The 23508-nt window shown below is 38.7% G+C and overlaps 2 protein-coding genes and 1 pseudogene across 2 annotated transcripts in view; 2 read left to right on the forward strand and 1 right to left on the reverse strand.

Annotated features, from left to right (window-relative positions):
* The first annotated feature begins 2098 nt into the window (after positions 1-2098).
* Positions 2099-3821, forward strand: LOC146450054 (myosin-2 essential light chain-like). The gene is made up of 2 exons (XM_085100867.1): positions 2099-2489; positions 3384-3821. The coding sequence occupies exons 1-2, from the start codon at positions 2237-2239 to the stop codon at positions 3587-3589; spliced, it is 459 nt and encodes a 152-aa protein (XP_084956993.1). The 5' UTR covers positions 2099-2236; the 3' UTR covers positions 3590-3821.
* Positions 3822-7152: 3331 nt separating this feature from the next.
* Positions 7153-23508, forward strand: part of LOC146450055 (uncharacterized) — a 46880-nt gene continuing 30524 nt past the window's right edge. Inside the window, exons 1-3 of the mRNA XM_085100881.1 lie at positions 7153-7304; positions 7418-7472; positions 15660-15721. The gene's annotated coding sequence lies outside the window, so the exon portion shown is untranslated. The remainder of the gene's footprint in view (positions 7305-7417; positions 7473-15659; positions 15722-23508) is intronic.
* LOC146450056 (uncharacterized) lies at positions 18224-20891 on the reverse strand (annotated as a pseudogene).

The raw sequence follows: 23508 nt of genomic DNA on the forward strand, positions 1-23508 counted from the left end.
GAACACTCCGGAACACCGGAACACCCCGGAACACTCCGGAACACCGGAACACCCCGGAACACCCCGGAACACCGGAACAACGAATTTGACGGTGTTGTTTTGTTTTCCTATTACAGACCATGTAAAAAAATAAAATGTCAATGTAATTTGTTTACCCACGTAACACGAAAGAGTTTAGAAGCAGGCGCTAAAAATATAGAAAAAAAGTAAAAAGAAAGACAGAAAGAAAGAACGAATAAATAAAAAATTAATAAAGAAAGAAATAAGTAAATGAAGAAATAAAGAAATAAGCAGGTAAGGGGGTAAAGAAAGGAACAAATAAAGAATAAAAAAGGAAGGCACCACCCACCACCCGCCCCCTACAATCTCAGACGCAAAATTCCACTCCCGTAGAAGGAAGTTGTAGCTCTTAAAGGAATATTTAACTTTTCCAATTACAACAGTGATAATAATAGAAATGACCGGCCTGTACAGCTCACTGCGTTATGTTGTGTACATTTTTATGTACGATGCCTTATATTTTTGCCCTAACGAGCATGTCCTTAAGAGATTGTCCTCTCTTGTAGGATGTAATTGGCAGATTTTTGAATTTGTTTTTCAGCAAAGGCTGATTTTGTGTTCCAGTTTTGCATCAACATGTTTTTAAGGTTACGCACCAATGGGTGGTACGTTGTAACAAAAGGCAAGATTTGTTTACAAGTTTTTTTCTTTTGTTGTAGAGCCGACTGTCTTTCGGCGAAGCGGACTTCCGATAACGTTGTCTGTATCATCTTGTTGGGATATCCGCGCGTTATGAGGCGCGATTTAAAATTGGAGATACTTTCTTCAAACGTTGTTTCAGAAGAGTTTGTTCTCAGTAGTCTGAGTGCTTCGCCTTTAATAAAACCTCTTTTCACACCCAGTGGATGGCTCGAGATATAATGTGTATACTGAAAGTTTTCAGTAGGCTTGTAATTCGTATGGATCAATTCATTAGGATCGATTCATTACTGAAACGTTCTCCTTTAAAAATAATTGTGTCAAGAAAGCTTGTCTCGTTCTCTGAAATTTCGGCCGTAAATTTAATGGTTAGTTTGTTTATTACATGAACAGGTTAATTTCCTTTTTGTCACTGTCCCACTGTGAAAAAATGTCATCAATAAAACGTGTCCATTCTATCAAGTTTTTTTTGCTTTGACTTATCATTTTTGTTTCAATAACGGCCATAAAGATGTTTGCAAATGCAACGGCCATTTTTGTACCTATAGCAGTTTCATGGGTCTGAAGATAATTGTTTCCAACAATTGTTCGCTCCCCGGACCCGCCGTCATATGAAGGTAGAGTTTGTTGTTTGTTTTTCTCCGGGTTCTCCGGTTTTCCTCCCTAACCCTAAAACCAACACTTCTAAATTCTAATTCGATCTCATACACGTACACCGGCCTAACGAGCTCTAAGCTCTTTCCTTAAACGTGGGTAAACAAATTGCATTGACATTTTATTTTTTACATGGTCTGTAATAGGAACACAAATCAACATTGTCAAATTCAGTGTTCTGGGATGTTCCGGTGTTCCGGGGTGTTCCGGTGTTCCGGAGTGTTCCGGTGTTCCGGAGTGTTCCGGTGTTCCGGTGTTCCGGTGTTCCTGGTTTTAGTACATGCCGAAAACAACACTTCAGGCCATGCTAAATATTTTTCTTGCGCTTTCAATAAGCACTTCATGTAATTTCTCTTGCTTGGCACAACCAATCACAGAGCGCAGATATCAATGACGTATGAAAACTCAGTTTTGACCCGTTGCTGAAATCTGATTGGTTGATTTAAATTTCAGACGCGCGTACCGTATGGCAGGCTGCTGTTAAGATATTCAACTGTAGTGTGAACATTAAAACAAAAGATTGTGCACGGTCGCGGCCCTTCCAACATAAATTGCCAAGGTTTCATAACCAGTCCCTCACTTTATCTACGGTGAAATGGGACCTGTAAAAAAGACCTGCCCCTTTTACGAATCTTTCTTCCTCTTTGAAATGGACCCTGGGAATCTCCTGGGAACGAGGCACAAGAAACTTGGCGATCACCCGCTGTCCACGTGTCCTGAAGACTCCGGATCTGGATCTGATTTGCATAATCGCTCGACACCTGTCAGCGATAAAAAACAGATTGTACAGAAAAAAACAACTTTATAAGCAAAGCGCGGTCGCGTTACTAACTCAAAGTACTTTAAACACGTCGAGTTTGGATCATACTGTACTCAAGCAATAATGTTTTCGCCAGAAGACTCAATTGAAGAATGCAAAGAGGCATTTTATCTGTACGATCGAAGAGGAGACAAGAAGGTTGAATGCAATCAGATCGGAGAAGTTATGAGAGCGTTAGGTACGAACCCGACTGAAGGAGAAATTGGAAAAATTATTCGCAGTCTTGACCCCGCTGGAACTGGTACTAAACGTGTTAGCTTCGAGGAATTTTTCCCAATTTACCAAAATCTGCGAGATCGACAGAAAAAAAGCGGAGGTAAGGTGTCTTTAGCTTATTATATATATATATTTTTGCGTTTACTGAACGGATGTCATATATCCTACTTGTAAAATAAATTATTGTTTTCAATTTTGTTCTTTCATATTAAAAATTTCAGCCTGAGAAATTATCGTAAGAAGTGATTCGGTTTCGTTTTAAAACGACACCAAGCTCAAAGCAGAACTGATTGATACGATTAAATTCCCTGCGCCTGGCACAGTAGCTAAAAATGCTGGCATCTATAAATTATATACAAGACCACCATTATTTGGTATAGACAATGAATATTGGCATTTGTGGTAATTAATACATATTGAAGTCGCCTGTAAAGCTATTTTAATCTAAATGAACACGTCCTGTATTTCCTGCTACACAGTACGGTCCATAGCATTGAGAAGAGAGACTGATACAATGCATATACAGGAAAAAGAAAAAGGGTAATTGTGATGTGACCTTTGCCAAATTTTTTTGTCGTAATAAAGAAAATTGACTTCTTTATGAGAGAGCTGATTTCGTAATCATTGTTTTTCATATTTTCGCATTTTAATAATTTAGTTTGTATAGATCGATCGATAATCTGTCAATTGTGACACCGGTACTTCTGAGTAAGTCAAAGTTTGTAAAACCGCTCTCGCAAGCTACAAATCGTCGAAACAAAAACAACAAAAACTTTCAGTATTATTTTCATCCTTTTAAGAAGCTCCAAACATTTTTGTTAAGGCTAACTATAATACCTGATACGGCCATTTCATGACAGTATCAAATTTCACGAGTGCTACGTGGATGATAGCCTATGCATAGCGCCACTCATACCAAATACTCTGTGATGTGCAGATTCAGTGTAAGACAAGGACGTTCTGAGTGAGCCAGTGCGTGTTCTTTTATTTGCAGTTGATCCAGAGTATTTCATTGAATGCCTTCGCGTATTTGATCGCAACTGCAATGGATTGGTGAACGCGGCCGAACTGCGTCACGTGCTGTGTAGCCTTGGTGATAAACTGACAGCTGAAGAAGTTGATCAGCTTTTAGTTGGCTTTGAAGACAATCAAGGCCAGGTGCTGTACGAGGAATTCGTCAAACACATCATGTCGGGATAGCGTCAATTGGGAGGGAAATCGGCATGGTTCTGTTGAAACTGTTAGAAAAAAGGCGTTGCATTCCGTCAGTCTAGCCTTAACTGTTATTTTTGCTAACTGGAAAAAGTTTTCTCTCCGTTGAAAAGCACACCTGCAGTTTATATTGCTTAAACAATGTGTTTACAGGAAAGCCAGTGACCAGAGTTTGAAATGAATTTGTTCCATAATGATAATAAATTCTTCCTACGCATAACGTATATATAGTCTCGCATTTATGGTCTTGCACATTTTCAGTAAACAGTCATGTAAAGCTCAAAACGAAACAAAGCAAAACTGTTCCTTGTCAAGAGCTGTACCTATAATCTTACATCGTCTAATCAAGAATAGACCTCTTACTGACCGAGTTCGAGGCCCGGGAAGGGCACTTGACCCATGTTTGGGTATAGGGGTGCCGCTGGGGGTTTGAAACCCTGACCCTGTTTAGGACGAAAATAACCTTAAATACCTACCCTGTGTAGGACAATGTCCTCAATTTTAAGACCCTATCTAGGACAGAGGACAACATCTAGCTCTTGTGTTACACAAGTGTTTACTGGTAATAGTAATAACATTTAAATGCCCACGTCCACTGTCACTTACCGGACGTGATGTTCCACGCATTGAAACGCGAATACCAATCACAACAGATAAAATAATACACTTCCTAGAAGTGATGGCGAAAAATCCCAAAATTTCGCATTAACAGCGGTGAACCTTAAGTGGAAACTCCATTGACGTGAAGCATTGTTCACTAAAATAAATGCAGACTAACGTCTCTGATTTCGGATTGCCAAATACTCGACGACAGTCTTGCAACCATACCCTGTCTAGGACGGGTCCGGGACAGACTCGCTTGAAATTATATACCCTGTTCAGGACAGAGGGGCCAAAAACCATACCCTATCCAGCGTGACGTCCCCGTATAGCCCATATAGGGGAGTACCCCCCCCCCCCCCGGGGTTCGAGGTCTGTACTGTAAGGTACGAACCGAGTTTTAAAAAACGAGATCTGTAACTCAGTTAAAGTACGGACCGAGAAAACGAGGTTAGTAAGATATTTGTTATATCTCTGAGGTTAATCCGACAGGCGCGCGGGAAAGGAACAACTTTCAAATATAGAGGGCCGTTTAGTAAAATACGGCCCGCAAAATTGACCAATAACACCGCGCGTAATAATGCAATCTCATTTATAAAATTCCTTGTGCATCATGCCCATGGAATTACATTGGTGAAACCAAAAGATCATTTAACACCGGAAAAAAAGGGCATATCAGAAATACAAAACAATGTGCTAAACTGAGGTTCGAACGTTGCAAAACATGCATGGACTTTGAATTATACAATTGACTTTGACAATGCCACAATCATCGATAAAGGAAACGATCGCACCAGAAAGACACTGGAATCATGGCACACGGCCAAAACTGTCGAGGCAGACAACAATTCATGCCCGCTCCCGGGACAATATTTCATTCTTTTGAAAAAACATTAGCTTTAGCACCTTTCGGATGCTTTTTACATTCTTTTCTTATATGATTTTTCCCCTTTTTAAAGGGGAAAAATTTAGGCATTTTACTCTCCATGTTTAAATTTTCCTTACGGTTTCTTTCATCACATATTTTTATCCGTTGAAGACAGTAGACTGACCGTCGAAAGCTTATGATTTTAAAAAATCGTTTTACCAGAGAATAAATAAATAAATAAATAAATAAATAAATAAATAGGAATTTCAGTGGAATCCACGGAGTGGCTATTCTCTCCACTGTTTCCAGGTCGAATTGGAATTTGGAAATGTTGGTTTTTGTGGAGGGAGGATAACCGGAGTACCCGGAGAAAAACCCTCGGAGCAGGGACGAGAACCAACAACAAACTCAACCCACAGATGACGCCGAGACCGGGAATCGAACCCGGGCCACATTGGTGGGAGGCGAGTGCTCTCACCACTGCGCCATCCCTGCTCCCACAACTTTTACATATATTGTTTAGATATAATAGTTTAAGTTATGCCGGCCAACGGGCGTCACCAAAAAGACCGTTGGGCGACCGCGCCTTTGCTGTCGCAGGCCCTGAGTTGTTGAACTCAGTGCTATTTGCTCGATTTATCTGCTCTTCGTGAATTGGACAATATTGATCAGTTTGTACGACGCAAAAAGGCTAATCTTTTTAAACAAGCTTTCCATTGTTGATTTTACTTAATCTCCTACGGTCGCATTCTCTAATCAATCTGATTGGTTCATTTAGCTCCGCCCTAGTCTTACGTTTCCATTTTTCGCGCGGGATTCAAAACTTTGTCTTGAAAAAGTTCATGTAAGCCAGCTTAAGTCAATGGCGGCTGTCTCCTCGTAGTAGGCTGCAGGGAAGCAACTAATCTCGTACCCAGATCTCCCACGGTCAGGCGGAGGGGAGATCTCACATTTCGACATTCCCGAACCGACGACTGAGATCGGGGTACGAGATTAGGAAGCAACAAGTTGCCGTTTGTAGATTCTTTGCAAAACAACCTGTGCAAAAATTCCAATTGTTTTTTGAAGCCCTGATATACATGGAGCGCGATGATAGATTCCTGCAGGCCATATGCAGAAACTGTTATCGTATATATTGGGCATGACAAAATTACTGCGTTATGAAAATCTCGCCTTAAAGCCCAGGAAGCATTTCTACAGGACGACAAAAATTTGAAACGATGCCAACCCTGATAACAAACGAGGCTGAGGGCGAAGTAAAGTCACCACGTAAAGTCGCCTCCGAGGAAAAAAAATCGACTACACTAAACATCAAGAATGACGAGCAACGAATGTCTGGACTTTGGGCAAGGTTCTCCTCAGTCGCCGACCTCAGGGACAACTTCCATCTTTAAATATCAGCAATCCGAATGGTTTCCCGAACATTCTGTGCTCGATAACGGGTGGAAAAAGCGCAGCTAGGACGGAATACTGAAAGACAAGTCAGCTGATGTTTGTAATAAAATAGAATGAAGTAATGGCGTGGACGAAAAGAGACCTAAGAAATGATCCCAGTCATCATCTGGAATTCGACGGGCCAAGGTGGAACATAATTTACAGTGTTTCTTATCTAAAAAAGGGGTCTCGGGACAAAAACCCGAAAAAGAATGCTTCTTGACCTGACAGTTGAACGGTAAACTTAAGAAGATTTGGATAGAACCAAAGCTATTGACCCCTCAAAATTCTTCATTGACACTCTGACTTTGAAGTCATTTGGATTTTACCAGATGTTCTCCCGAAAGAGTGAGAAGATCTGGGTACGAGATTAACTGACAACTGGACAAGGATTTATACGTCAGCACTCACTGACCTTTTACTGATCTTTTCTCGGTAAAGGGCCAATGATTTGCTTGATTTGCATTTCATCTCAGTTTGTCACGCACTGTTTGCAGCAAGCAATCACGGCTTGGCGAAATATTTTGTCTGTGATTGCATCCTCGCTTAGCCGTGCAAATAAACTAACTGAGCTCAACCATAAACGTTGTTAAATCGGTGCAGTGTGTCGTAAGTGTGTGTTTCTCAGATTTCTTTTCTTTCCTTTTTTTTTTTTAGCGTGACATTTTGGCGTCTTCCTGCCCCTGATCGTACGCCCCTAAAATTTTTCAGGGTGCGGCTTGACGCGGTGTAAGCTGATAAATTTCTTGAATTGCTTTTCGAGGAACATTTCAGCGGGGCGGAAGCGTTCAACAAGTATAGGTATTACTGATGGTTGCAGATAATTCTCTTGTCTCTGCTGTTTGTCCAGATTGAGTTGATCAATACAATTAATTTTTAAAAGCTTGGTGTTCAATGTTAATTCTTTATTACAGGAACACACTACCAAACAGCTGGATAATCGTAGCTGGGAAGATTCGTCTATTCCTGGTAAGAAAGATGTATGAAATGAAATTTACGACACGTAGGCATGTTATTGCAAGCGGTAAAGTTTAGAGTAGTTTTCTTTTCAGCAAATTTGATTCTTTTCAGGTGAATTTACTGTTTAGTGGTCATTTATTCCCAGTAGTTCTCTTGCATTTCCCTGAAAGCGCTCGAGTAAACAGATGTAAACGTACATTCCGTTGCTGTATTCGATATCCGCAGTTGATCAGATCATCCGTGCAAAAACTGCATCTGTCATTCGAAGGCCATTCTCGTTTCGAAAGCTTTTGAGTACTGAGCTATATTGGTGGATACGAGAGGTTCTCTAGCGGTTTCATAAATCATTTTGCGTGAAAAAATTTTAAACATCTTTTTGTCATCATGTGAACAATCGTCTCGCGGAAACAATATGGACACCTACGGTGATTTGAGAGACGTATCGATTATTAAACTGAGACTTTTGAGTACTGAGCTACATCAGTGGATACGAGAGGTACTTTAGAGATTTCATAAATCGTTTTGCGTAAAAAATCTTTGTGTCATCATGTGAACAATCGTCTTGCGGAAACAATATGGACACCTCGCGTGATTTCAGAAACGTGTCGATTGACTGAGACTCTTTAACTTTGTGGTGACTCCAACCAGATTTGTACCGAGTTGAAGAAATATTTTGGATTTCGCCAAGATAGTGAGCTGAACGCTTGTAATTTCTGAAATTGTAAGATCTAAGAATTTTAAAATAGAACCGTTTTCGTGGCTACTGCATTCTGGGAAGCTCAGTAGCTATCGTGTTGTGCGTAAGTCCGTAAATCGGAAGCTTTCGGAATTGCAGAATTTACCCGAAGTTAGGTCGAGTTCACGACGACAGGTTTACGAGATGTCAGTCGGCTTTATTTGTACGGAGGCTGCTGTATCTTTCATGCGTGGATTTTCAAGGTGGCAATATTGTGCTTCTTGGAAGGAAAACACAGGTTTTCAATACGGTCAGTATAAAATGCAGACTGCAGACTGCAGACTGGGTATAAAACAGGGGCACCCAACCGATCGTTTCGGTAAATTATTTGTTGGGAAGGCCTTAAGGTGGCTTACTACAGTTTTTCCGAGACTTAAGCCGCGGCCACACGAGCGATTTTTTGCTCGCGCAGGTGATGCGATTTTTTCAAATTTTGTCGCGTCGCCAGCGCGAGATGAAAATCGCACGTGTGGCCACCCTCGAACTGGCGACGCGACAGGTGAAGAAATCGCAAGAAAAAAGTCGCCGGAATTGAAATTTTCGCGACAAAATCGTAGAGATAGCGCCCGTGTAGCCACCCTGCAACTAAGCCTCGTCATTCGCAATAGCTCGGGAAACGCCGGGATATCAACGACTGAAATTTCCGTCAGCAGTTGATGGTAAAATCCTTGTTCCTTTCTCTTTGCGAGCCACGGACGGACCCACGTTGACCTTTTCTTAATTTTCTTCTTCTTTTGTCTGCTTTTTATCGTCAAGAAGAAGAATGCAAATAGGCGATAAAACAATATCCTCGTCTGAAAGGGCCGTCCGCCATGTCTGTTTATAGCGCCAGGTCTCTTGAAGTATGCGATTCACGCGGCTTTCAATTTGTCGCCAAACTCGCTAGAATTTGTCACTCGTGTAGCCACCCTCTCGCGCTGGCGACGCGACAAAATTTGAAAAAATCGCATCACCTGCGCGAGCAAAAAATCGCTCGTGTGGCCGCGGCTTTAGTAGCGCGCGCTATGATAGCCTGTCACACGTCAGTATTTGTCGCGCGCGCAAAAATGACGCAAGTAACCTCAAGAAGTAAAAAAAACCACTTCAGCACTTGAAAGGCGTCAAATCTCTTTGGTATATGTAGCGATAGTTTCAAAACTCCGTTCAAACATGTAATCAAGCCTAGGGCCAAAAAAATATGGCAAAAAAGTTTGATAAACATTCGGTAAAAGAGCTCTAATTTACGGTACCTTTCTCGCACGCGATACATGGCGTTACATGAGCGCGCGCTTAAATAAAGGGCATGCGCAATTCAATTCTCGTCCGAGGTTGTAAAAACCTGTCTTTGATCGAGGATTACTCGAAAACTTACCGTACAACTTATGATGAAATTTTCACGGTTGATTTGTTCGGGTGAATCACGGTTGGAGCCAAAATTTTAGAAAAATCTGTAAGACAGATTTTGAGCTATTTTTGATTTCACATTCTCTTGGTTTGCACAAAAACTGTCTTACAGATTTTTATTTTACTTTGCATGAATGTTAAATCAGACCCAATTTCTTATTCCCGAAATTTTCAGGTGGGGTCATACGGGTAGAATTTGAGAAAAACGTGACTTAACCTACTAGTGCCCAGTCTCTCAATGGATACTCGGTCGCTCATTTTGGCTATTTGTTGACGTGTAATTGTTCAAATTTCACATAGAATCGTAAAAGACTTAAGCAAACAGTAAATAGTGAAGGGAAAAACAGCTTGGAACCTTTTTTAAAAGAGTTAAAAGTTGTGCCCTTATACTCCATTAAAACTGTAGTAAGCCACCTTAATCCTCTTTGCGTCAACATGGCATTGGCGACATCGGTAAGTGGCAGTAAAATAATGTTTTTTTTAAGGTGTTCATGTATTGCTAGAATATTGAAGGTATGCAATGTCTTTGACATTATTTATTCAAAGAAACTAGTTAAAATCTGTGGATTTCAAATTGCTTGCCCCCTCGGAAATGGAGTGTCAAGTCTGTTTCCCTCATTAAGCTTATAATATGAAAACCATCATGGGCGTAATTGTTTACGAACTAAGGCAAAGCGATTAAGTTCGTGAAGATAGGGCCTCAGGAAATGAAAGCTACCAAATCGAAGAAAACAAACTGTTGAGAAATAGGTCAAAAATAAGGTTAATTTCGTGGGAGATGAAATCGGAAATGTGATTGCGTGACACTAGGGTAAGTTGAAAATTGAAAATATATCCTGTATTTGACGAACAGACGGTTTTAGTCTTGGTCTGCATTTTATACCCAGTCTGCAATCTGCAGTCTGCATTTTATACTGACTGCTTTTCAATACTGTAAATCAAAAGAACAACTTCTAAGGAACACTCGTCTGCCTAAAAAGAGGAAATCAGTGATTTCATAGCTGAGAAATTCCTGCTCGAGATTTTGTGTCAAGGCGAAACACGTGCGATCGTAAACAAAATCTGCAAATCATCATGTGAGCTGTAGACGTTCTCGGAAAATTTTGCGTGCTCCTGGGAATCTACTTAATTACAAAATACTACAGGTTTGAATGTGAATTTCATTGTGCTTTATGTTAAAGTGATCAATTTGTGATATTTCAAATAGCTTTGGCGAAATTTTCGAAAAAAGTACTCAATTTAAAAGAGCCGAGAAATTGTGCTTTAGTGTCTCGCAGTTCGCTTGGACCAGTCGCCTTCATTCCAGGCAAAAATTGAACGAATTTGCTTTTCAAGCGTGAACACAGGTCGGGCTGAATAAATTTTTCAATTAAGAAAGCTTTGCCCCCCTACTGTCTGTTTATCTGTGTGTCTTGATTCACGGAATTTCTTCACCGTGCGAGAGCCAAACCATATCTGTTACTGTCCTCTGTATATTAAAGCGTAAACAAACCAAAATCCTCCAGCACATACCAAATTCGCCCATGTGACAACACAATCAAATTTCACGGCACAATTTTGGCACTAACTGTAGCTGTTCATTCACCCCTCTCAATTTTATACAACATTGCTTTTTTACTGCAATATTCTACAAAAATAAAGCAGTAGCCACATGCAGTCATTGACTGCCTTTTACTAGCAGTGATTAACCTACACGCGTGCGCAGACGACCATCAGATTTACTCGTCCAACATGGACCCACTCGCACTGGAAAAGTGTATTTGTCAAGAAGTTAATGTCGCAAATCAGTGGTACAAAAACAATGGCAAGATTGTCAATGAGACAAAGCATCAGGCTTTAATTCTGGGGAAAACTGAGCACAAATTTTGCTTCCCAGTAAATGACTCAATAGATATATTTGGGATGACAATAGATAATAAGCTGTCTTTTGATAATCACGTTTCAGCTATCTGTAAGAAAATAAACAATGAATTTAACGTAATGCTTAGATTTCGAAAACTTATTGACAAGCAGACATTATTGAAGCTTTATAAAGCCTTCATTTTGCCACACTTTTACTACTGTTCTTCTGTTTGGCACTTCTGTGGTGCGCGCAATACCGACAAAGTAGATAATCTTAACAAGCGTATTCTTAGGTTTATACTACAGGACTATAGCTCTCCATATGACATTTTACTCAGCAAAGTTAACTTAAAAACGCTGTTTACTAGACGCCTGCAGAATTTCATGATTATATTATACAAGAGTCTGTTTTTTACTGACTATCCAAGTTATTTAAGGAATATGTTAACTATGCGTACCTCATCCTATAATCTACGTGGTAATTATATTCTGGACCTTCCCAAAGCAAAAACGACTACTTATGGCCTACATTCCTTTTCATACTTTGCTAGTAAAATATGGAACTCTCTCCCGAACACTTACAGGACATCTGATTTTCTTAAATTCAAGCAAAAGATCCTTAATTATGAGGCCTTTCCACAGTGTATATAATGTTGCATGTATATAGTGTATATATAATGATAGAATTGTAATTGTAATTGTATTTCATTTTATTTTATTTTGTCTATTTACTCTTTCTTTCTAGTATTTATTTTCTCGAAGATATTAGCTATTCTAAGCTACTCTGTAAATTCGAGGATAAATAAAGTATATGTATGTATGTATGTATGAACTGCTGCGTAATTTCACGCACAATGTTTGTCGAGCTACATTCATATTCTACGCTGTGATTTCATCACCATCCCGTGACCTGTACAAAATTACTTATCATTCGTTAAACTGAAGAAGTCTTCTTGTTTTGTATGAATTTTTAGAATGACTTTTTCCAATAACTTTAGAGTATAGAGCATTGAGCAAGCTGCTTTGGATTGCTTTGGTGGGCACTGCATCATGTGACGTCGCTGTCTGATCACCTGATCATCATGCGACCAGATGCCCCTTCTGTCTGGTTCGATAAACAGTTATGTCGACCTTTCCAAATGTTTTAATCTTTCATTTACGGTGATGTGGAGATATTCATCCTGACAAAATTTGATTTGTTTACTAATAAGCACACGTAGCATTGATTTATAATTTTTTTAAGTTTTTTTTATTTTTTTATTTTATTTAACACGCTTTATTTAAATACGCAAATACACTAATACACTTAGGTTGCTTACACTTATATAAATTACTTACACTTATACAGTATCTGAATTTTACAAAGTACTTTTCTGTTAAATTAAAAGAGAAAAAAAAAAAGACAACTAAGTAATAGAGAAAAAGAAAAAAAGAGACGAAAAAAAAATATTAAGATAACAAAAGAAGTTAAACGAAAAAGCTACAAATTCGAGCCTCTGCATTAGCTTACATATGTGAGTTACGAAAAAAAAAAATGCATCGCATCATTCATTTTGATTGAGAGCAGAAATTCCATTTAAGCACATTTTTCTAATTTCCATTGAATAGTAAGTTTGTTTACAAGTTCATCTAAAGACAATTCTTTCTGAAGGTGTTTAGAGGAGTAGATATATTGCGTGACCAAGATGATGAGTAAATCTAGCCTGCGTCTTTCGGGGTCCGAGAGCGCATCAGTTACATGATGTATATCACGAAAGTCAATTTGTTCGCTCGAGAGTGTTATTGTAGTACCTTGGCACTGGTTGAACCATGATATAATTTGCGAGTAAAGTTTTACAGACTCCCTGCAATCAATAAAGGTGTGTTCTATTGAATCAGCACTAGAGCAATATATACATTTATCGTTATCCGGTAAATGAAATAGTTTGAGTTCTCTTCTTGTTACAGTTATTCTATGCAGAAAACGAAAGCAAAATTGACGGAGTTTGTTATCCTTAGTAAAGCGGTATATATCTTGAAACTTATTTGACCAATCAACAAATTTTTCTGGGAATTTATCCTGCCACTTTTTAACTCCACTTGGAACAATGGAGCCGTGATTATTGAACAACTGGTAATAATTTTTACAGCGCGCTTCAGCAAGATCAAAAAAGGTTTTATTTAACGGAACGGATGCGGAAGTCGAAGAGAGATCAGCTGCAGGTATAAACGTTTGTGCTGCTCTCCTTTTCAACTCAGATGGAATGGCTGAAATTAGTTGAAAGTAGTGCAAATAATTTGTGGCAATGTTAAATTTGTTGCTAAACTCTTCGTATGATAAAAACTTGCCATTTGTATTTAGCACATCCTTTACTGATACAACTCCGCTATCAAACCATGACTTCCAAAATAAGGTAGCATTGTCTATGGTTATCGACTTGTTGTTCCAAAGAATGAATTCGCCATTTGGAAGGATGTTAGTTGTCTTCTTAAGATCTTGAAAGTACTGAAGAAGTTCTCGATAAAAGAGAGGCAGACCTGTTTTCAAGAGTTTTACATTATAGTTGCATTTAAGGAGAAATAGTAAGCTGCCATGTTCTCGAAAGTAGTAATTTGGGATTGCCTTCCATTTATCATCAGACGTGTCCAGTAGTCTACCAATCCAAGCTAGGCGTAACGATTTAATAACCGTGTGAAAATTAACAAAATTGATTCCCCCTTTTTCTACTGGTTGATACATAACTACTCTTTTTATCTTGTCTTTCCTGTTTTTCCATAGAAAGGCAAAGAGATTCTCCTGAACAGTTTTGATAATCGATTCTGGAACAGTCAGCATGGATGCAGCATAAACTAACTGTGATATACCTAAAGCTTTCGCCAATAAAGACTTGCCATATATCGTGAGATCTCTTGAGAGCCACAAGTTCAATTTTGTTTTCATTTTCTTTATCTTCGCGTGAAAGTTTTCTTCAGTACATTTATATGTATTGTAGGATAGATGTACTCCAAGAACTTTAATGGGTTCTTTTGTTGTCTTAAAGTCAAGTACTTTCAAATTACTATCTTTCATGGAACCCATCCACGTAGCTTTTGTTTTCTTCTTATTTAATTTTAAGCCTGAAATATTTCCAAAACGATCCAAGATCTGTAAATAAGGTTTGAGTGATTCAACATTTTCCATTATTATAGTGGTATCGTCAGCAAACTGTGAAATTTTGACCTCCTGGCCGTCTGGGAGGGAAATGCCTCTGTAATCTGGATCTTGGCGTATTTTTACTGCTAGCAATTCCACAGCGAGGATGAATAAAAGAGGACTTAGAGGACAACCTTGACGGACTCCTCTTGATATATTAAAATACGTTGTCAAAAACCCACCATTCATAACTGCACTTTGTACACCGTTATAAAAAATTGAGATCCATTTTTTCACATTTGGGCCAAAATTGAAAGCGTTCAAAGCTTTAGTAATGAAATCCCATTCAAGGCTATCAAAAGCCTTTTCGAAGTCTATAAAGAGAAGCAATCCCGGGGTCTTTTTAGCATCTAGATATTCCATTATATCACTTAAAAGTCTTATGTTTTGGCCTATGTATCTTCCCTTGACAAATCTGGTCTGATCTGAATTAATTAATTTTGGAAGGTATTTTTCTATTCTTTTTGCCAAAGCCTTCGTCAAAATTTTGTAATCGATGTTAAGTAAAGATATTGGACGCCAATTAGAGAGTTCAGTCAGGTCAGGTCGCCGTCGGCTTTTGGTATTAAAGTTATTATTCCTCTCCTTTGGGAAATAGATAGGGACCCGCTTTGGAAGGCTGCATTATAAGAATTTAGCAGATCTCTCCAAATGAGATCATAAAAGGACTCATAAAATTCTTTAGTGAATCCATCTTCACCTGGAGTTTTGTTGTCCGAGAAAGAGCTCACCGCCTCTTTTAATTCCTCATATGTAAAATCGTGTTCTAATGAATCTCGTTCCTCAATATTCAATTGAGGGATTTCAATTCCCTCGACAAATGACTCAAAACTCTCGTTTTCACCTTGAAGTTCGCTATTAAGATTTTTTTTGGATGTATACATATTACTATAAAATTTTTCAAGTTCTTTCTCAATCTGTTTAGCATTGATTTGTAATGTTTACACAAGTGTTTTTTCTGGTCTAGACGGATTTATTTATTGGCTATTTTATACCACTCAGCCTTGTTCTTCAGCCTCGATACACAATGAAAGCATCATGATCATTGCTGTGTTTGTTTTAGGAATATAACACCTTGTCAGTTTGACGTTTGCTCTTTCTTTGGACACTGAGAGTAGCTTTGTTGTAGGTTAAAATGAATCCCAGGTTAAAATGATTTCAACCTAGGTTGATTTGTATTTTCCTTTTGTTACAGATGTAAATTACCCAACCCTAACAAAGGAAAATACAAATCAACCTAGGTTGAAATCATTTTAACCTGGGATTCATTTTAACCTACAACAGCTTTTGCTAAGGTAAGGTAAGAGCGATAAGTGTGATCCAATTGATTATTACGACACCAAAGAAATGTTTGACATGTGTATATTTCATTGAGACTAATACAGTAAATGGTTTGTCACTTTGGAATTCAGCAAGTTTGCCTGTCTGTTTTAAAAATTATATTTTGTTACCAAGTTTCCATTGATTAAAGGTGAATACATGTACTGTTAAGCCTGGTTCACACTTGCGACATAGCGACATAGCGACATAACGACATAAGAAGGACATTATGTTAGCAGTGTGAACATGTAAACATAATGGCATATTGGCAACATAACGACATCGACATAACACCATAAGGAAAACACTGATCTTTTCTTTATGTCATTATGTCCATGTCGTCATGTCGTTATGTTGCTGTCAAACAAATGTGAACAACTTCAACATAACGACACGACATACCACCAATCAGAGAGCGGCAAAAATTGTCGAACCCAGTCCCACCAAGCACGATTCATCATGGCAGCTTCCTCTCCTTCCATGTTGCAGCTAGAACCCCTTGGGCAAGAACAAACTGTAAGACTAGGAGAAGCCTCTGATATTGACGAATTGTTGGCAGAAGCTGTTTAAGGGTTTCCTGTGTTATATGATAAAAGCCTGAACGAGTTCAAAAACAATAGTATGAAAACAAACCATGGAATTAAGTCATTGAAATAGTACCTGGAATATCATCAGGTAGGCGATCAGTGTCTATAAGCGTCGTCACAGCCAAATGAACAAAATGATTGCAAATGCAACAAGAACTGTTTCGTTCACCATTTTTGCAGCCTTTCTCTTTAAATTGACTTTGCCCAATGTCGTTATGTCGGTGTTCACATTTGTAACATAAGCGCGACATAACCTCTTATGTCATTATGTTGTTATGTTGTTATGAAGCAAGTGTAAACCAGGCTTAAGTAATATCATTCGTTTTTATAGTCATTATCTTTTGGCCACTACGCACTTCTTCCCCAGAAGGTAAAATCATGCTCTGCATGTTTATTTTCTTACCATAAAAATATATTGTATTTCAGTCGAATAAGTGTGAATAAAATTGAATTGAATTCAATTATTAGCTGTGTAATTACACTATCAAAGTCCACCTAGTTGAGGTTCCGTCGCTTATCACCTCGATTGCTTTTGTCTGCTCGAGATCATTTGGAAAATGAGTGGATCGCCTTGCATGAAAAAGATTAAGCGAGAAACACTCTCATTATAGTGAGAGTACAGTGCAGTTAGCAAAACTAATTCCACATTTTTTGCTTGATGTTGGATTCATTGTTGTGGCCACAGTTTTTTACTTTCATTTTGACTTTGAATAAGTTCACGCTTATTGAAGAAAATTAGTTGTTTGAATTTCAGACATTAGCACAAATGATTATTAGGCAGCAAGCATGTAATAAAAATACATGTATGAATAATTATTTATCTTTAAGTATGCGGCATGGCTAGATGATCAAATGTGCAGTACGTCAAATAAGAACTAAGATCTTAGACTAGTGATCACTGGGTTGACCAGAGGTTTTCCAAGCATTCACCAAATTTGTAAAGTGGTAATAAACGACCCTGTTTGTACAGTACTAAAAATACACAACATACAGGGTAAAAAAACCAACACCCCTTTGGGGTAAATATATTGGTTAAAATTTCTAATTATCGAATAAAATGCACTAGTTGCCAATTAAAAATTTCCCAAAAAACAAACCTGAAAGTAAAAATTTTGAAAATTTCGATGAAATTGTATCCTTGTGTCACATTGGTAAAATTGATCTGCTTGTGTTGACATGTGGTCACAAGATTACGCAGTTGTCACATTTCATCAAAAACAGTCACAAAGCTTTCCTAAATTAAAAATTTACTCAGATAAGTCTGAGAAGCAAACACATACAATTTTTAATTCGAGACGAGAAATGCGCAAGCAATTTGAAGGAACTCAAATCCATTTTAAAGCAAATTTATCCAGAGCACGTTTTTCAAAAATTTCGTAAAAACTGTTAGGAATACAAAGAATCTGGATATCTAGCTCAAAAGCCTTTGGTTTAGAAACTCTGACGTAACAAGGTTCAGCTCTGGTTCTAGTTTTCGTTCGTCATCGTTCAGCATGTGTGGTGAATAAGTTTTAAATTCAATTAGTGGAAAAAACATGCGAAAATTTTTTGTTCACGGCGCATCAAGATATTCTTATTCAATCTGTAGAGAATAATTTGACTATCATTTAGTGCAAGAATGGAGATTTTTCGTTGAATCTGAGCAAAGTTAAAGGTTTTTTCAGTTTTTCAGAAAGTTCGGGGTCTTAAACTCAATTAGTGAAAAAACAAAAACAAATACCTAAGCGCGAATTGAATCAGTTTGCACGTTCAGCTCTGGTTTCAGTTTGCCTATGAATAGCATCTCATGAATGAGGCAATCAAATTTTCTGGTGCATTTCACAAGAACGTGAAACAGTTCTAAAAAATGCTGTGGTATCTGGTCATTATGTTGAAGATGGTAGTGTTTGTAAATTGAAGACGACTTTCTTTTGTGTCCGTCTACATGCTCATGCAGGTGCCCACGCGTATACCCCACATATCCTGCATCGCACAGGTTACATTTAAATTCGTATACTACACATTGTTGGTTGACAATGGAGGGCTTGGCTTCTTGCACCTTAAGATCTTCATTGAGTTTTCGACTCACAAACACAGGTTGGATGGCAGTTCCTACTTTTAAACTTAATTTACTTAGTTGCTGTTTCACAATGTTCGCTGAACCCTGATCTTTAAACGGTAGGATGACTCTAACGGTGTTCGCTTTCTCTTGTGACGATGGATAGGGCTGTGGATCAGATACCTTAGTGTCGATAACCTTTTTGATGGCCGCGTCAATTAAGTGTTGTGGGTATTTAAGCTTACTGAACACTTCTCTGAGCCGGTCGCATTCTTCGTGGAAATGTGACCAATCAGAAGATAATCAGTAGGCCCGGTCTAGCATGGTGTTAATTAGGCTCCGTTTATAACGATCATCTACGTGGCTCTGGTAATGAAGTAGAAGGCCTGTATTGGTGGGCTTGATGTAAACCTTGGTTTCTATCTTGGGAGCTCGATTAAGTAATTCCACGCCAAGAAAGGGAAGCGACCCGTCATGTTCGGTCTCCATAGTGAATTTCACGGAAGAATGGCAATGGTTGAGCGTGCGTAAGAAGTTTGTCAGCGGTTACTCTATCAGGCATTATGGTAAGAGTGTCATCCACATACCTCCAGTAGAACGGGGGTAGCAAGCCATCCTGTTGCAGAGTTTCCTCGATGGAGCACATGAAAACATTTGCAAGCAATGGGCCAAGAGGAGAACCCATTGCTACTCCGTCAATCTGCTCATATAACGACCCGTCAAACTGAAAGAGCTGGTTCTTAGTAGCTGCTTTAAGGAGGTCGATCAAATCTGCTTTAGTGAGGTTTAGTTTGGTGGTTTGATTAAACCAGTCATCAGCAAAGGCTTTGTCAGCCAGTATCTGAATCGTCTCGTCAAGAGGCACATTTGTAAACAGCGAGGTTACGTCACAAGACACCAAAAGCTCACCATTGTTGATCTTCAAGCCTTGTATTTCGTCAACAAACTGAAAGGTATCAGATACTGTATATTGATTATACGATAAGGGCTTCCGTTTATCCTCAAGCCACTTGGCCAGTGCATAATTATATGTCTGTGTAGCCGACAGTATTGGGCGCATGGCTAGACGTTCTTTGTGAGTCTTTGGAAGTCCGTACAGGTGGGCTAGTCTAGAACCTTTAGGACGAAGAGAGTCGGCGATCGGCTTAGGTAGTATCCTACGTAAGAGGCTGTCAATCTCTTTTTCCTTTTCAAAGAGGGGGTGGTAGTAGGTTGGCGGTCTACCCTTAGTTTTGGGCCTCTCTAGATTAATGGGTCTGAACTTGCTGGTATCGTTTATGGAGGTTTCAGATAGCAAGCGAAGGTATTGGTTATCGACACTAAGGTATCTGATCCACAGCCCTATCCATTGTCACAAGAGAAAGCGAACAACGTTAGAGTCATCCTACCGTTTAAAGATCAGGGTTCAGCGAACATTGTGAAACAGCAACTAAGTAAATTAAGTTTAAAAGAAGGAACTGCCATCCAACCTGTGTTTGTGAGTCGAAAACTCAATGAAGATCTTAAGGTGCAAGAAGCCAAGCCCTCCATTGTCAACCAACAATGTGTAGTATACGAATTTAAATGTAACCTGTGCGATGCAGGATATGTGGGGTATACGCGTGGGCACCTGCATGAGCGCGTAGACGGACACAAAAGAAAGTCGTCTTCAATTTACAAACACTACCATCTTCAACATAATGACCAGATACCACAGCGTTTTTTAGAACTGTTTCACATTCTTGCGAAATGCACCTGCAAATTTGATTGCCTCATTCATGAGATGCTATTCATACGCAAACTGAAACCAGAACTGAACGTGCGAACTGATTCAATTCGCGCTAAAGTATTTGTTTAACCATCTATTAATATGTTAATTTTCAGCTCTAGCCTATTTAAATATCCGCGTTCACAAACTGATTTTTTCTCTTGATAATGGAGTCAAGATGACTCTGAAACGTCGAGCCTTAAATCTCTCTGTAATTTTTGCATGTCTTTGCTTCAGCAAATCCCTTTTAATTAAAAACAAAAACAAGGACATTTTTTTCACGACGCATCAGGATAATCTTATTCAATCTGTAGAGAATAACTTGACAATCATTTTAGTGTAAGAATGGAGATTTTCGTTGAATCTGAGCAAAATTATAGGTTTTTCTTTTTTTCCACAAAGTGCAGTGTCTTAAGAATTTAAAAATAATTGAATTTAAAAGTAATTTAATTGAAAAATTCAATTAGTGCAAGAACTTTGAAATTTTGCCGCCAAAAAATATTTCCTGCCAGAAAATGGCTTCAGCTGAAAGAAGCACTCTTAACTGAAAAGTTCACTGCTAATCATAAATTTTTGCATACATGAAAACTCCACATCTTTCATATGTTTGCTTCTCACACAAAAGTTTTATATCAAGTAGATTAGTTTGCTAAAAAAAACTAGTTTTGCTGTCAGTTTTCACGCAAAAGGCGAAAGTACAATGTCACACATCAGTGACATCGTAAACAAAATTATGCAAACTTTTGATGAAATGAACATTTTTAGATCTGGTCAGCTTTTATAGAGGTTTCAAAGGGAAAAAAAATTATGTTTCATTTTCGCAATTTACTTCTGGTAATTTATGAGAAAAGCAAAAGGAGGCAGTCGATAAATTTTCATCAACTGTTTAATAGAGCGTATGCATGTGATGTGATTCACCAAAACTAAAGAGCCTCCAAAGTTTTTATCCTCATCAGGCATAAGAGGCTGTATATTTATAATTTTACAATTTTACAGCTCCATAGCGTCCTTTGTTTGGAAATCAGAACAGTTTGAATTTCACGGTTATGGAGTTTTGTGTCAAAGAGCTATGATCGACTTTGTTGAAAAATATATGCTTGTCTCATTATTTTCAGCCTTTTAGAAGTTAGAACATGAGAGAAAGTGCTTATTACTCGAGCCGCAAGGCGGACCGAGTTAAGGTTTTGGTAGCATTATCAAATTCTTTTTTCTCTTTGGGGTCGCGATTGGCCGAGAGATAAGACTTCGGCGACGAGTTATTGTTCTTGGTCTCGTATTCTGTACTCGGCTGGTACGAGTTACGTTTTCTGTCGTGTTATCAAATTCTTTAAATTCTCGGTCGCGTTCTTTGTTTTCGGGCCGTGAGGAGTGTTTACAATATGCGAGCGAGGCATGCGAGGCACGAACAACCCCAACATAAACTGCTAACTGTTAAGCTTACTGGGGAGCTATTTAAGCTAACCTAAGTGCTATTTAGGCTAACTGGAGTGCTCTTTAGGCTAACCAGAGTGTTTTTTAGGCTAACCTGAGTGCCTCAAGGTTAGTTTTGTTTAACCGAAAATTTGGCAACTAAATCAGTCTATGATCTCGCGGGTCATGCATGCGCCAAGATAGATAAAGATGTCTCACGTTTACTATAGAAAAACAATCAATGTAGAAACGGTTTCTGTCTTCAAATGAAAGGTGAATAACAAATGCTTTCCCCTGAATTTCATTTAAAAATATAAACAGCGAAACATTGAAAACGGTACAAGGATATAAAAGTACGTGTGATGCGTAACGTTACTCTAGATCCCGGGGGGGGGGGGGGGGGTACTCAACAGATGCTTTGGTAGGGAGGTGCGGCCCGGGCGTTCAAACCCTGACCCTGTTTAAGACACAATTCTCCGATTTCCCTATCCCGTTTAAGACAGAATTCAAAATTTTCAGGCCCTTTCTAAGATATTTAACCCAAAATCACACCCTGTTTAAGACTAGAATGAAATAAGAATACACTAGTTTCTTACTGTATTTTAATGCATTGGCAATCACAATCTGTTTAAGGTGGGCGTAAACGTGAATTTGAATGGAATTTTAAGAGGTTTAAAGAAGAGACAAAAGAAAGAGAATGATTTTTAAAACACCAACAGACAGTAAGAGCAAGAGCACCCCAGGTTTCTAGTGTACTAACTTGGTATCCGTCTATTAATTATTAACTACAAATTCTAACTTTAAAACTTCACTAAATCTTCAATATTTCTTATTACTTGGGCGGAGCGCCAAGTTATAAAATAGGATTTCTTCGTATACGCCAAAACGCAGTGATCTACTGCGCGTGCGCTCAAGTTGGCTGAGTCTGCAAGTCTGCATGTATTCATCATAAGCCGCCATTACGGGACAAAAAACAAGGACGTAAAATTAACACAACGAATATCGTATTCTTAAAAGAAAACAGCTAGTATGTGTGTTGTCTGCTAACTCCTTCCATTGAACGAAACTAAGGGGCAACTTTCCTTTCAGGACGGATATTTTCCAAAAGTTCGACTTCAATTTTAAAACCTCAGACGCTATTTTGGCTCTTCTCGATAAATCCCCATTCAGTGTCAAACGTAATCGATAAGATCAGGCCGTAAACACTGAATTTACATACAGCTGAGCAAAACATTTCATTTCTCTGGCCGCAATATAAAAAAGAAAACGTTCAATTAACTTAAAAGATTCAAGACCATTCCGTGGGGGAAAGGCTTAGGGTAAAGTAGGAAACTAAAACTAAAGCTTCGAAAATAAATTTCATTCGGGGTCCAGTGTAAGTGATAAGATCTATTCACCAGAACAAATGTAAACACTGAAAGTTTGCATATGCAAAGTGGCAATCAACGCTTGACGAATTAATTTCTTTATTTACGTTCACTTGGATAAAACCAAAATGTGATCCTCACGGGAAAACAGGGAAAAAGGTGAACGCACGGGCACGCCTAATTGACACGCTAAACGTAGAATCTGAAAAAAAAAATCTTTCCTTCGGAGTCGAGTGTTAGCGATAAGATCGATTCATTGGAACAAACGTAAACGCTGAAAATTTGCATATTCATGCCACAACAACTGAGTACCGCAACGCTAAACGCATTTTTATTTTTACGTTGGATAAAGCCAAAATAGCAACTTTAGCACCCGGGCTTTAGCAAAACTGAAAGCCCCTTTCAATGTTACAAAACGTTGAAAGAAGCCGTCGTTTGGATGC

The sequence above is a fragment of the Pavona decussata genome, unplaced genomic scaffold (genome assembly GCF_977016875.1).
Source record: "Pavona decussata unplaced genomic scaffold, jaPavDecu1.1 SCAFFOLD_510, whole genome shotgun sequence".
NCBI classification, from domain to species: Eukaryota; Metazoa; Cnidaria; class Anthozoa; order Scleractinia; family Agariciidae; genus Pavona; species Pavona decussata.

What these genes read in the sequence shown, in the direction of transcription:
- LOC146450054 (XM_085100867.1), top strand. Translation starts at nt 2,237, where the DNA reads ATGTTTTCGCCAGAAGACTCAATTGAAGAATGCAAAGAGGCATTTTAT. An exon ending in TCGACAGAAAAAAAGCGGAG is followed by an intron (nt 2,490 to 3,383) that starts GTAAGGTGTCTT and finishes TTTTATTTGCAG; the next exon opens with TTGATCCAGAGTATTTCATT.